General features: G+C 52.7%; 2 protein-coding genes across 2 annotated transcripts; both read left to right on the top strand.

The window, feature by feature from the left end:
* Nucleotides 1-3,033: 3,033 nt before the first annotated feature.
* MIND_00892100 (uncharacterized protein) lies at nt 3,034-3,783 on the top strand (the record flags this gene model as incomplete). Its single annotated transcript, XM_037365569.1, has 1 exon — nt 3,034-3,783. The coding sequence occupies one exon, from the start codon at nt 3,034-3,036 to the stop codon at nt 3,781-3,783; it is 750 nt and encodes a 249-aa protein (XP_037218811.1).
* Nucleotides 3,784-3,825: 42 nt separating this feature from the next.
* On the top strand, nt 3,826-7,297 carry MIND_00892000 (uncharacterized protein; the record flags this gene model as incomplete). Its single annotated transcript, XM_037365568.1, has 11 exons — nt 3,826-4,115; nt 4,781-5,542; nt 5,579-5,768; nt 5,814-5,838; nt 5,882-5,968; nt 6,017-6,043; nt 6,091-6,149; nt 6,198-6,289; nt 6,475-6,787; nt 6,933-7,167; nt 7,197-7,297. The coding sequence occupies 11 exons, from the start codon at nt 3,826-3,828 to the stop codon at nt 7,295-7,297; spliced, it is 2,181 nt and encodes a 726-aa protein (XP_037218810.1).
* Between the last annotated feature and the right edge of the window lie 5,908 nt (nt 7,298-13,205).

Here is a 13,205-nt window from a genome sequence, read left to right as displayed (position 1 = left end):
ATTCTGACATTATCAGTAGGCTCTCTTATGATTATAAATATGCTTTGCTAACTTGATTTATTAGAGAAATGTCTGCAAAGAATTTGACAAACTAGTACCTTATAAATCTCAAATTATTTCCTCTGTGGAACCATATGAGATTGTTGATTTTGAAGTCAATCTTGAGCCGCTGGGATATGAAGCCACAACACTTCAATTTTTTCGATTTCATCTAGAGGGAAAAGCAAAATCTCCCTGGAATAAATCTTCAGCTCGTGTCTTTGCAAAATATATGATTCAGGAATATGGCTATCCAAACACATATGCCATGACTAATGCAATTTGCGAGTCCTTTGCAACCTATCTATGGACTATTCAGAAGTGCTGGAGAGAGTCCAAAAAGGAAGCAAGTATTCAATTGCACAACAAGGTCAAAAATTGATGCCAGGTTCGGAAATACCAGGTATGAACATCTATATATACTAAACAGTTTGCTTATCTTTTCTCTAGCTGGCTTCCGTGCCCGTCCAGTGGTCAGCGGGCATTTGGCTTTCCTTATTATGTAGTGTCGCTTGTAAGTAGCTACAGTAGGGTATAAAATTAAAAAGTCGAAGTCAAGGTGAAATTGGGATAAGGATGGGTTATCTTCCTGTGCGCTTCGCTCAGTTTGGCCGTGTTCCCAAAGCCGATAACACACACACATATATATATATGGAGGTACAGTAGTGATAGATAGTATGGTATCTAAGTACGTACGTACGTACGCATAAAGTAGATTATCTGTGTTGGTTGATAATACGAGGACAAGAATGCGACTAATCTCGTTTCTTCGAAGGATCAAGGTTTTGCTTCTTGAGCTATATTCCGTCTATGTAAGCCATGCATTGAAGGAGGAGGCACAACATACTATCACCTCCGCGACCTAACCGTGTGTATAAATAATGGGCAGCAGAAGACAAGCAAGTACCACACCGTAGCAAGGTCAGTCCTGTACAATTTACATTCCATTTCGACTTTGGTGACTTTGATGGACGTATTAGGAAAGACTTGCACGTGCCTGCATCCTTCTTGTTCATAACCATCATGTCATTCCCAACCGAAAACGAAACATCAGCACAAGAGGCACAACCCGCTAGTAGGAGGTATAAACTTCGACGCGACGTTCGTCTCTTCGCTGTTGGATTTGTCATGGAGCGGGATGAAATGGTCGAGCTCGGCAAACGCGCTATCTCCCGAGTATATCAAAGGCTATCTCTCCCACGTCGAACGGGCATTCCAATTTGACCTCGACGAACACTCCTTCGAGGCCCTCCCCATCACCATCGACGGTTCGCCCCGGGTATGTGATGGCACTCCATTTCTATCCCTGGGTCCTCCCCAGCACCGGCATACCCGCCCCAAGCCAATTGGCCGACATTCCACAAAAGCAGTTGGACGCGTGGCAAGAACATTATGGCAAATATGCACCCGACGGCCGCACGTATCCGCTCAAAACGATTCCATATCCGCCTAACATGGGCATGATACACTTCTTGGGCGCCTACGTTAATGACCTTGTGCACAAGTATCAGCTTTTGGAGTTCTTCGTGCCTAGTGATCAGCATTGTATGTCTTACTCTGTTCTAAGGCTCAAACTGATGTTTTATATCAGCTTGACGGGTGGAGGTGAGGAGGTGAACCGTGTTAGCCAGGAAGTTTGGGATAAATCGCAGGCTGTCGGTGTACAATTGGTGGATGACAACAAGGCGTCGTCGCGTCGCCGTATTTTTGAGCATTAGTTGTGAGCTGGTCTAGGTCCATCGTGTAAAGCTGTGTGTGTGCGTGAATTCTTGAATTATTTTTCTTCTCTCTTCTCCTTCGATGTCACTTTTTGTCATCAGTAGCCAATGGAAACGCGTCAATCAAAAGTCAATTCGCCTGACTCACGCGACTTTGTGCTTGACCATGGCTTTCGCACCATTGCGTCCCCCCAGACCAGTCGCCAGTCAAAGTAGATCCAAATTTCACTCTACCGCAAGCAGATGGCTTTACCGTGCGTGGCACAATATCCTCCCAGTCCCTCGCTTCATTTGAAACTTGCCCAGTCCCCCACCTTCCGCCTTCTCAATAAACAGTCTCGTGTCACTCTTTCTCCCGAGCCCTTGGCTCCCTCGAGAGGACCTTTGCAACTACCCACGCGAATGGAGGCTGGTTCGCAGCCTCAACCTCCAATGGTCTGTGGACAAAATCTCGTCGTTTTAATTCCAATTCCAATTCTTCTTTCCAGGTCTTATCGTCTCTCCATTGAAAAAGCTGAAGGAAGCATTCAAGACAGGTGGCGATGGAATTTTCCAACCCGATATCATTTTGCCCTGTAATCCCGTCGCAACCGCTTTTGCTTGTAATGCTACGCGCTCTGGCCCGACTAAAAGACGGCCAGGTTGTCATCTATGACACTGGGGCTTTGTTCTTGTCCTCTACACCATCAAGCCCACTTCAAGTGTATCAGGCTTCCTCGGGTCTACCTTTACAGATATTACCCAATCCCTGCAATGACGGAGATCTTGCTCAACTCGTGGTCTATTGTAAGGATGGACGGCACAGTCGAAATGTTGGATGCCCAAATGCAAACTAAGGGAGCATGGCGCGCAACAGATGCTGATAACTTACCTGTCGCTGGTATGTTCTATGTGCTTTTTTGTTACCTTCGTCAAATTCTCATGACCATCAGCATCTTGGTCTCCAAAGGGGAAACAACTCGCAGTTGGCTTGCGATCCGGCGATATTCTTACATTTGGATTCAATAACGCGGCGCCCCTCCAACACATCCCCCTCCACAGCCAGCCCGCCTCTTGTTTCTCTCGATTGGCTTGGTCCCGCATTCACATTTCGCACTAGCTATTTTTCCAACCAGCCTGCCCATCACATCGTATCCTTAAACCACCAGTCAAACATCACAACTGTCGTGCAACTCGCTCACCCATTCCCCTCGCCTGAACGAACTCCCAACTCCCGAGTCTTAATTTTATACCCCGTTGGGATTTTGAGGCTTCTGGTGGTCCCGAGACTACACTGATGGTAGTTGGCGATAATTCGTCGACCGATCTTGAAGTTCACGGCTCTGCGGGGTCTGCGTGGTTCCAACAGTCGCAGGAAAATCCGCTCACAGTGCCCCTGGACAAGAACGACGAAGATACTTACCTTCTATGCCTTGAGTCGGACTTGACCAATGAAATGCCCATCATGTTGGCATATCTCAATGATGGCACAGTCCAGGCATGGTATATCACCCATCCCGACTCTAAGCCATACAATGGACTGATTCAACCTCCTCAACCCGCGGCGCCGAGTCCCTTCTCACAAACAACATCCGTCTTGGGGCAGTCATCTTTCGGGCAAAGTTCCGCTCATGCCTCGCCATTTGGACAGAATTCCGCACCGGTTTTCCCCAGCAATCCGTCGCCTTTCGGAGGAAGCTCCTCCTCAAGCACTGTTGCTTCGCAACCTGTAGCGCCACCCATGTCCGCCACCCCCTCAATTTCGATGGGAGATAATACGGGCCCTTCTTTTGGTGGTTTGTCCCTGGGCGCATCGAGCTCAGACAGCAAACCAAAATCCACCACGGGAGGTTTATTCGGAGGTTTTAATTCTTCGCCCAGTCCCCTTCCACTGCTCCCAAATCATCCAGCCAACCAACCAGCAAATCCAGCCCCTTCAAAATTCTCAGATCCGAGTTTGGTCAAGCCTGCCGCCGGGTTTGGTGCATTCGGTGGCGCATCCACCGGTGCCTTCAGCAATCCACAACTTCCGTCCTCGAATGCATGAACTGGGGGTGCTTTTGGCGGGAATACGACCACAAAAGATTCAATGCCAGCATCATCCTCATTTGGCAAATCTGGCTTTGGACAACCTGCTTTTGGACAACCTGCTTTTGGACAACCCGCCTTTGGGCAACCCGCCTTTGGACAGCCCGCCTTCGAACAAACGAGTTTTGGCTCTAAACCGGCCTCAACTCTTGGGGCACCTGCCTCTGGTGGGTTTGGTGCTTTTGCTGTGACGGGTACATCTGGTTTCACGTCTACTCCGACACCATCTTCGCCGTCTCCAAATGTCGCGCCATTCCCCTCTCCAGCCCAATCTGGCTTTGGTGCTCCTGCGTCAGTAAACAGTGCCTTTGGCGCCAACCACAAGCGTATTTGTCCCACTTGTCTCCCTCTCCAGCTCAATTTGCCTTTGGTGGGACGCCAACCACAAGTGTGTTTGGTAAAGCCTCCACCCCTTCGACCCTAGCCTCCGCATTTTCTACATGGACGACCAGTACTAGTTCAGTCTCCGGACCATCTTCGCCGTCACCAACCCCAGCTTCAACTAATGATAGTCCTTCGCCGTTGAAATTTACCAATAGCACCCCTTCGCCGCCAACTACTGGGGCATTCAGTAACTTGAAAACCGCAACCACGGGATTCAAACCTGCCGAAGGCTTCGGCGCTTTGGTAATAGCATGCCAGCGTCGTCGCCTTTCTATCAACCGGCTTCTCCTGTGGTATCTGCGTTCGACGTCTAATCCTTTGACGCCAGTCTCTGAAAAGCTGGCTTTCGGAGCCACATCTGCGTTGGGTACTCCGAAATCCGCTTTTGGACCAATATCAGCGTCGTCATCCTCTTCTGTCAGTGCATTCAGCGCATTTGCGCCATCGGGTGGTAATTTTACTCCGGCCGGAACACGTTTTCAATCTGCTAAAAGCCGCCGACGAACAGAGCATTGACTCGCCCTGTAAGATCTCAGTAGCTGACTTGTCCTCTGTACTCATCCAGATTACAGCTCCAGCCACGACTGTCCAACCACGATCGTCATTTGGTTCATTGTCACTGGGCTCAGAAGGGGGCTTCTTTGTTGGAAGCAGAAGCGGACGGCGTGGATGGTGCAGAAGATAGTCAAGACGAGCCACCGGATGATGATGGCTTTTTGTCGGAGAGCTTTGGCTTCGGAAGATGATGATGATGCTTATTCGCGATCGCCTTCACCAACTACTGTGCCATTACCGCCTTCCCGCTCCCCTTCGTCGACTCCCAACGCTGACGCGCTCAAGCCACATCCTTCATCATCGACGCAGTCGGACGGTGATGAATCAGATTCTTCAGAAGAATCTCGTCTCTCTACTATCCGAGAAGAAAGCGAAACGCCGCCAGGAAGTCCCGAAAAGAAACCAACACCACCATCTGCCCCACTTGCTGCACCAGTTCCTATCACACCGTCTCTTGGAATTGGTTTGGGTAGGCCGAGCACAAGACCTGCCAAGAGCTCACCTCTCGCCGCTGCACCTATGTCCAGGGATGAAGCCGAAAAACTTACTCCTAAGACGTGGCCCGCTTCTCCTAAACTACCGTTCGGTGTTCTTCCTCCACAGCCAAGACACCGGATACAACGCCCAAGCCTTCACGCCCAAAGACACCTCCACCTCCACCTTCAGCCTTATCCTTTGCCTCAACCCCAGCTCCAACATTGCGGGAAACCACAAATCCCCTTCAGAAGGTCTGCCGCTTCCTACCTTCCCCGAACTCAGCCCAATACTATCTACTCCAAGTCCATCACCAACCGGCCCCAGTAATTTCTTCGTAGGCCGATTGCAAAAACTCCCGAACCATCGGCAATATCAACACCAATTAAGGGAACTCCGTCTATGCCCTTCATTTCAGTACCACCGCCACCAACAGTCGTTCCATCTCGAGCTGAGCTTTCGACAATGGAGGAAGGAATGCAGAAGGAATGTGCATTGCTGTTCGCGGCAATGGCTAGAGGACTCGAGGATGTAAGTGGTCTTAACTGTGCTGGTTAATCTGCTCATTTTTTACAGTTCAAAATACTTGCGCAGACCGCAAGTCAGAAGCGAGTTGAGTTGGTCAGCACGACCTTCTGATACAGGTGAACAGTCTAAATGGTCACTTCGTCTCCAGACGAAGGCTCAATGGGAGAAACGAATTCGAGATTTGGAAAACAACCTGTTGAAAGGTATGTGACCTATGAAAAATGTATCTAGTCTTCTGATCTATATCGCAGGGGGACATGACGAGAGGAGGTTGGGAGGTTCCTGAAAGCCCAGCATGACAAGGACTTTGCCAAAATGTTAAAAGCACGCTCTTTGGGACCCGAACATCTCGAAACCCAGACTCATTTGCGGAGAACTGTGCGGGTTAGTTGCTTCTTTAGGTCCGTAAAAGCCTTAGTGATGCATTGTCAGGCTGTCCAAGATCGGGTTCAAAAGCTCGAATCACATTTGCACGAGCACAAGAAACGACTGAGCAGGGCTGATAGCGGAAAGCCTGGGCTACGGTGTGTACTATAATTTTCTGACTTGTTTGTACATTGAACTTCTAAAGTGCTCCGACCTTGGACACTTTGAATCGCACATTCGAAACATGGATATGGCTCTCGACAAGCAATCACATGACGTAGAGAAAACTACATACCCGAATTAACAAGCTCAACCTGGCCAATCCACACACCAATGGTTCCAGTGGCCGCGACAAGAGATTACCGGATCCTGTTGGTCGGCAACGACCGCTGAATGTCATGCCCGATGTCGCAATACCGACTGCTGCTGCCCTCAATGCGGAACGCTCGGCTCACAAATTGAAACGAGCATTGTTGGGCATCAGGAAACAACCACTCCTCAACACGCAAGCTGCATCCGCAACCCCACCGCCACTCAGTTTCCAAACACCACAACGAGGTTTCCCGATCCAATTTGGACTTGACCCAGTCACGCCTATGATGGGCTTTGATTTCCCGGAGCCCTGGCCATTCGCCTGCGACACCATCGCCGCCTACGTTTGACTGGGGACCGTTACCGACATCAGCCCATGAACGGCGCGGCGCTCATTGGACATTTGATGCCGCTGGATATGTCGCATTCGTCAAGGCCTGCGACAGCTTTTCACCTCAGAAGTTGTCATAAAAGCCCCGACTTTCTCAGGTTCGATGCCATTCTCGTGTCGAAGCACATCATCGACTTGTCATTATCGAGGGCCTCCACACCTACCTCTCCATTGACCCATGGGTTGAGGCTCCCGATGTGTTGGACGAACGCTGGTTTCTCCGTGTTGATGAGGCAGAAGCGTGTCGGGGACTTGTGAAGCGCCATGTCGAAACTGGGGTGTGTCGGGATGCAACAGAAGCAAAACAAAGGGCAGAAGGAAACGATTTGCCCAGTGAGTATTGTGTTTGCTAACCGCTGCAGAATTAGATGGTCGCTTCATCGTCAAGAATATGCTCAAGCCGACAAAATATATCGACAGCATTCAAGACTCTGTCATGGCGCGAGAGCTAGAATCGCAATGAAGACTGCATCGCTTATCGTGTACTCCTTGAAGTCTCCTTCCTATTCGGTATGGTACATAGGATAATGTGACACGGCCCCTCGAATTTTTTTCTGCTTGAATCAAGGTTGCATCAAACGCGACATTTGCGGCACAAAAAATGTGTGACAGTGTAAATTTAAATTTCTCTGGAAAACCCTGGACCCACCCTGCCAAGAGCAGCCGCTCGACGCGAGACCCGCTGCGTGGACTAGCCTTCCCCCCTTTTTTTTCAATTTTTTCATGTGCATCTTCTTTTGCACTTAGTTGCAGCACCAGCCGCGTCGTCCAGGGTTTTCCAGCCCCCGCTGCCATGGGCTGCCGCTCGCCGCGGGTCATATTCCAGAGATTGATCTCTAACGACCACAAGTACCGCTTATCCCTGTCTTTTTTCTCGGCAGGCATGTTAACATTGAGATAAAAGTATTCATGCATTATACACATATCCGTGCTATTTTCAAGATTCTGCCTCGTAAGCCCAACACAAACCATAGTCCTGCCACGTCAACTGGACTTCTCGGACAAAGCTGCACATTTCTTCATGGACTGCTTTGTGATATACTGGGCACCAAGTCCTATTGTTCAGCAAAATTGGGTCCAGCATCTTGCTTTCCGATTTGTAGCGGAAAAGGGCAATTTCCAAGCCCCTATCACGAAGCACGAAAGCACAAAACCGCATTTTAGGCGAGTCTTGTTTACCAAACGTCTGCGCATAACGTGTCAGTTGTTCAATGGCCAAATCTTGGTTTCGTAGTTTGCTTTCCCCCATAACAACCGGCACCTCAACGGCAATGTTTGCTACATCGAATGCTGAGAGTCCAGGATACCTCTCAGGAATGCGTGGGTTAGTTTCCTCGAAGAGTCCTTGGAAAATGACGGAGATATCTGGTCTTTGCAGACCCGAAGGGGTTGAATCAACCAAACGATAGGTCTTGTCCAGACGAGCATCTTTGATTTGACTTGATGGCAGACCGAAACCGTGGGTGGGCTCGACTGAGCTGGACTGTCAGGCAAAATAGGAAAGTCCTGTATACAGTATGTTCAATTGAGTCTCTGTAGGACTGGAGGAGACAAGACTGACCAATTCTTCTTGATAAATATATTGACTTCCATGCTCTCCCAACATCGACCACTCGGCCTGAATATTCATTGCATCCTCGGACACTTCAGCCCGATAGGTGTGTTGAGGCTGAATTAGGAACTGATGTGACATTGGGAAATAATGGCTCAGAAAGGCCGCGGCAAGCCGGTCAACCATTGACTCGTATGTGATACTAGGCTCAGTCGGAGGCCTGGACGTGTAACATACGCGTAAGAAATACGCGGGGAGAAGAGTCGGGATGTGGAGTGGATTGGGGTGCAACTCATATCTGAGCGATGGCGTGAACGTTAAAGTGGTTGCATGCAGCCGCCGCCGCTCCTTGTCTTGTTTTTCGAGGTCTTGAGCCAACTGTTTTGACGCTGTCAGTGGCTAGCAAATTACATGATCGAGGTCAATATTTCACCTTCGTTGCAAGTCCGGCAATTTCAGCGGCCGAACTAGCGGCCGAACTCGTCAGCGTTTCAACGTTCATAGCAAGTTTCTAAAGTGTGACGATCCCTGTGACACTACACACACGGACTTGAACCACCATCTCCCCTATTTTACACCAACAATGCGATGCTGCCAGTTGGGTCCGAGTCGTGGCAAGGACATCGGAGCCCAGCTCCGACAAGTGTCAAGAATGAGGAGTCAGGCCTTCAAGACATACGTACCTACGTAGCGTCATACTCTTCGTCTGGGTCCGGTTGGCCACTGACTGCTGCTAGAGCACAAAGGTGGCATGGACTCGGAGGAGTCGGAGTTCGGCGCTCAGGTGTTGCCCCAGAGCCCACAGAGCCCAAGAGCAATTATCCTGTCTCGTTGTTGTCGACTGTGTGGTTGTCAGGGGAACCTCCCTTTCGGCCCCTCGGAGACGATTCCGATTCCGGTCCAATTCCGGGTCCGACTCCGGTCCGGCCCTCCATCTCGCCCGCACAATCACCGATCCGTCAACGCCCTCCCAACGGTCGCCCTGGGACCTTGCCTGCGACGCCGCCCAGGCCTTCTGTGCCCGACAGCGGCAGCTACGGACGAGCAGTATATAGCCAGCTCCCTAGCAGGCGGACCCTTAGAGTTTCTTCTCTTTGGATCCTCCCCTGCTAGGTCAGCTTCATTTGTATTTGCTTACCAATGTTCATGCTTTGGATCCTCCCCTGCTAGGACCTTGATCTCAGGCCTCCGGGGTTGCCCTTACAGCAGAAGAAACTCTCTACGGGATCAACCGGACAAGATTGCCAGGTTCGGCGCTGACTCAGGCTCGGAGTCCGAGTCCACTCCGCCCTCACCACCGCCCCTGCCACTTGTGCCCTCCTCCTCTGTCACTCCTGTCGTCCCCGCCACCTGCCATGTCTTCCGAAGCTGCTTCGGACGCCGGCACTTGGCTGGACGCACTCGAGGCGAAAATCGACCGCCTAACTGAGGCCCTTACTCTTCTCACCCAGGCTTCCGCTGCCGCTGCCGCCGCTAACACTGCTGGCGGACCCCAAACACCACCACCGGAGACGTCGATTCCAACTCCGACTCCGGTTCAGGGCGATTCCGAGGCCCTCTTTGGCGACATCAACCTCGCCTCAAAATTGGTCTTACGACCAAACCCCCCGTTCACCTTCAACGGCGATCGGAAACGCGGCCGCGCGTTCCTCTACGCGGTCCGCACCTATGCCCGCCTTGCCCCTGAGGCCTTCGTGGTCAACGGAGAGGCGAGCGAGGAAAAGGCCGTCCGCTATGCCATGTCGTTTATGGCAGAAGGACCCGCTCAGCAATGGGCGGAGCGCCACGGAAGCAAAGCCCCGTTTCCGTTTCCGTCCTGGGGCTCGTTCGTTTCCGAGTTTCGACTCCGGTTCGTCGAGGAGAACGAGCAAGACCATGCTCTCTCCAAACTGGAGACTTCCGCCTATCACATGGGCACAAAGGATGTCTACCAGTACACCGACGACTTCGAGGACCTGATGGACCTCGCCGGATTCGAAGACGCGTTGGTCAAGGTGACCAAGTTCTGCCACGGACTTGATCCCCTGATCAACAACGGAATCACGTCCTCGAACGACCCCCCGGACCTCCGGGACTACCTTAGCTGGCGCACCCGGGCCTTCCGTCAATACGAGGCCCTGGTCCGGGCCAAGCTGATCAAGTCAGCCGCCCCCAAGACGCCTGGCGGTTTGATTCGGACTTCGTTTCCGGTCAACCGCGTCCCGGCTCCGGCCCCTTTCCGCCCGGTGGCTCCGGTCATGCCACCCGCGGCCCGCGCCCCCGCTCCGGCGCCTCCAGCTCCCGTCCCCATGGAGTTGGATCGCACTAGGGCTCGGGGTGCCTCTCGCCGCGCCTGCTTCAGGTGCGGCGACCCAAACCATCTCGCCCGGGATTGCCCCCTCCCCGCGGATGTCCGCTCAATGGACATCCTCGACGAGGTGATCCAACAACTCGGTGACGAGATGTTAGCGGAGTTGATCGCCCGCTACTCGGACACAGCTGCACTGCCGGAAACGGCCGCGGAGTCGATGGCCGGAGAGGATTTTGTCCCCCGCGACGAGTGACTGGTGTGCCCTCGTTCGTGTCCATAAATCATTTCGCTTGTTTGTATGACGAATCAATTCCTTTGCCCTACAACGAGCCTGAAACGAAAGACATACTCTCCTCTGCCCCCGTTTCGACTCCGTCTCCGACTCCGCCCGCGACTCCGGTCATTGTCCTTCGCCGCCTCACTGCCTGGGAAAAGAAATTGCCCAAGCAGTACACTGTTGCCGCTGCCCCTGGAGTGAACTCCCTCCACCTCCCGTTGGAGCTAGAATCCACTACCAGCGCACTTAAGCTCTCGCTCTCTGGTCTGGTTGACTGTGGTGCCACCTCCGACTTTATCGACACGAACTATGTCACTCGGAATGGCATTCCGGTCCGCACCCTGGCGCAACCGATTCCGGTCTTTAACGTCGATGGTACTCCGAACGACACCGGCTCCATCAACCAGATCGCGGACTTGGTCTTACGCTACAAAGGCCATTCCGAGCGTGTTCAACTCGCCGTCACTCATCTTGGTAAACAAGACCTGATCCTGGGGTACTCCTGGCTGCGGAAGCATAACCCAGAGATCAATTGGGAAACCAAAGAGGTCAAGATGACACGGTGCCCCCGCGGCTGCTCCACTTGCCGCGAGGAAGAACGCGTTGAACGGACTGAGCTACGGCGACTCCGGCTGCTCCAGAAGCGACTCCGCTCCGGCCCGTTCCCCTCGATCTGCGCCATGGACCTCTCTGGGCCTGACGACGGAGACGATGCCGTCTCCGGTGACGACTCCGGCCTGCCTGATCTGATGCCGGACTCCGACGACAATGATAACGACGACGGACAGCTTGAAGATGGTGACCGCATCTTCTACACGTCCTTCCGTCCTGCAGAGGAGATACGCGCTGGCAGTACTGTCTCGCAGCGCCTGGCCGAAGCCTTCGCCAGGAACTCCGCCCCTCCGCCCTTCGAGATCCCGGACTGGGCTAAGGAGTTCCAGGACGTCTTCAACAAGGAGTCTTTCGACACGCTCCCGGAACGGAGGACCTGGGACCACGCCATCGAACTCGTCCCCGACGCTAAGCCAGCCAACTGCAAGGTGTACCCCATCTCGCCCCTCGAGCAACGCGAACTCGACGCGTTCATCGAGGAAGGGCTTTCGACGGGACGGATTCGCCCATCTAAGTCTCCGATGGCGTCTCCGGTCTTCTTTGTCAAAAAGAAGGATGGCGGACTCCGCTTCGTCCAGGACTATCGGGCTCTTAATGCGATGACCGTCAAAAACTGGTACCCCCTTCCCGCTGATCAACGACCTCATCAACCGGCTCAAGGGCGCTCGCTACTTCACCAAGCTCGACGTTCGCTGGGGCTTCAACAACGTCCGGATCAAAGAAGGAGACGAGTGGAAGGCAGCTTTCCGGACTAACCGAGGCCTGTTCGAGCCCTTGGTGATGTATTTCGGCCTGACAAACTTCCCTGCGACGTTCCAAACGATGATGAATGACATTTTTCAGGACCTCATCCTTTCCGGAGACGTGATGATCTACCTTGACGACATCTTAATCGCCCATTCCGACCTTCGGAAACATCGGCAGATCGCTCAAGAGGTCCTGCGGCGACTCCGAGAGCACAAGTTGTACCTTCGGGCGGAGAAGTGCGACTTTGAAAAATCGTCGATCGAGTACCTTGGAGTCATCATCTCCCACAACCACGTCGAAATGGACCCCGTCAAGGTCGCAGGCGTCTCCGCTTGGCCGACTCCGGAAAACAAGAAGGATGTTCAGCAGTTCCTTGGGTTCGCTAACTTCTACCACAGGTTCATTCGGGACTTTTCGGCCCTCGCGCGTCCTCTCTTTGCGCTCACCAAGAAGGACCAGCAATGGACTTGGGGCGACGCGGAGGCCTCCGCGTTCCAAGCGATCAAGGACGCGGTCACCTCGGAACCGGTCCTGGCGATTCCGGACGACGCGCGGCCTTTCCGACTCGAGGCGGACAGCTCTGATTATGCGACGGGGGCGGTTCTTTCACAATCCGCCCCGGACGGGAAGTGGCACCCTGTAGCATTCTATTCCAAAAGCTTAAATGATGTCCAGCGCAACTACGAAATCCACGACAAGGAGATGCTCGCGATCATCCGCGCACTCGAGGAGTATAGACACTTCCTCGAGGGCGCCGCGCATCCCGTTGAGATTTGGACTGACCATAAGAATTTGGAGTACTTCAGGAAGACGCAGCACCTCAACCGGAGACAGGCCCGCTGGTCCCTCTACCTCTCCTGGTTTGACTTTATGCTGCACCACAAGCCTGGTCG

Source organism: Mycena indigotica (genome assembly GCF_014461135.1).
Source record: "Mycena indigotica strain 171206Taipei chromosome Unknown Mind.scaff0007, whole genome shotgun sequence".
Taxonomy (NCBI): Eukaryota; Fungi; Basidiomycota; class Agaricomycetes; order Agaricales; family Mycenaceae; genus Mycena; species Mycena indigotica.
The sequence above is the reverse complement of the archived record's forward strand: the minus strand, read 5'-3'. Positions and strand labels throughout refer to the sequence as shown.